This window comes from Sporobolomyces salmoneus, assembly GCF_050403485.1.
Source record: "Sporobolomyces salmoneus JCM6883 DNA, S_salmoneus_JCM6883_v1_ctg211, whole genome shotgun sequence".
In the NCBI taxonomy this organism is placed as follows: Eukaryota; Fungi; Basidiomycota; class Microbotryomycetes; order Sporidiobolales; family Sporidiobolaceae; genus Sporobolomyces; species Sporobolomyces salmoneus.
Window position 1 is genome coordinate 1 of NW_027480952.1, and position 875 is coordinate 875.

The window sequence follows — 875 nt, forward strand, 5'->3', positions numbered from 1 at the left end:
CACCCACCTCACCCCTCTCTCCTTTGTGAGTCGTCGTCTTCCTCTCGCAAGGTAGAATCTTCTTTCAACCCACGATCGATCTACTCTCCCCCTCTCCTCTTCCGACCTTATCGCTGCTCTCTGTTCGTCTCCTGGTCGATCGGCTACTGACCATGTTCGCTCCACCTCGCAGATACCGTCAAATATGCGTTCGACTCTCGCTATCGCTTCCCTTCTTTCCCTTTCGACTCTCGTTGTCGCTCAAAACTACGGTCGTTTCCCCTGTACTATCGTCAACGGAGACAACACCTTCTCTCCTGGTGAGCTTACTCGTTCTCATCGCTCAATCTTTCAGTTCAGCACTGATTTTGAAAATTGCTTTCTTTCCGTAGACCCCAACCAATGCTTGAACGACAACCTCGTCGCTCCCGGTTCCGGTGAAGGAGGAACTCAAGGAGACAACCCTGTAAGTGAAAGCCGGACACTACAGTCACTTCGAACTTATCTGACTGATCGTCTTCCCTTCCATTCTCAGAACCCCGTCGACCCCGTTTGCCAGCAGGACGCCGGATCTGGACAATATTTCTGCGGTATCAGCGGAGCTGAATGTACCGACTCTTCCAACTGTGACAACGGAGTCTGCACAGATGGAGTCTGGTCAGTTTTCTTTTTCGCGATTTCGACGATCTTTTGCTGATTCCCCCCCTCGTTACTCGAATATAGCACCGGTGGGCCCGGAACTCCATGCAACGGTGACGATGCAAACTGTTCAGGTCCGTCTCGATGTCGACGTTCAGATCGTCGTCGTCATCACTGAGCTGACACCAACTCCCATCCCCTTGACAGGATTTTTGTATTGTACCGACGTCGAGTTCGGAACCTCCAGCAGTGACCAG

At 52.0% G+C, this 875-nt stretch overlaps 1 protein-coding gene across 1 annotated transcript; it reads left to right on the plus strand.

Annotated features, from left to right (window-relative positions):
• Window positions 1–184: 184 nt before the first annotated feature.
• JCM6883_000048 (uncharacterized protein) lies at window positions 185–875 on the plus strand (the record flags this gene model as incomplete). The annotated part of the gene is made up of 5 exons (XM_076635750.1): window positions 185–299; window positions 372–445; window positions 515–636; window positions 703–752; window positions 826–875. Coding segments are annotated over 5 exons (411 nt in total), but the record flags the coding sequence as incomplete, so codon positions are not given.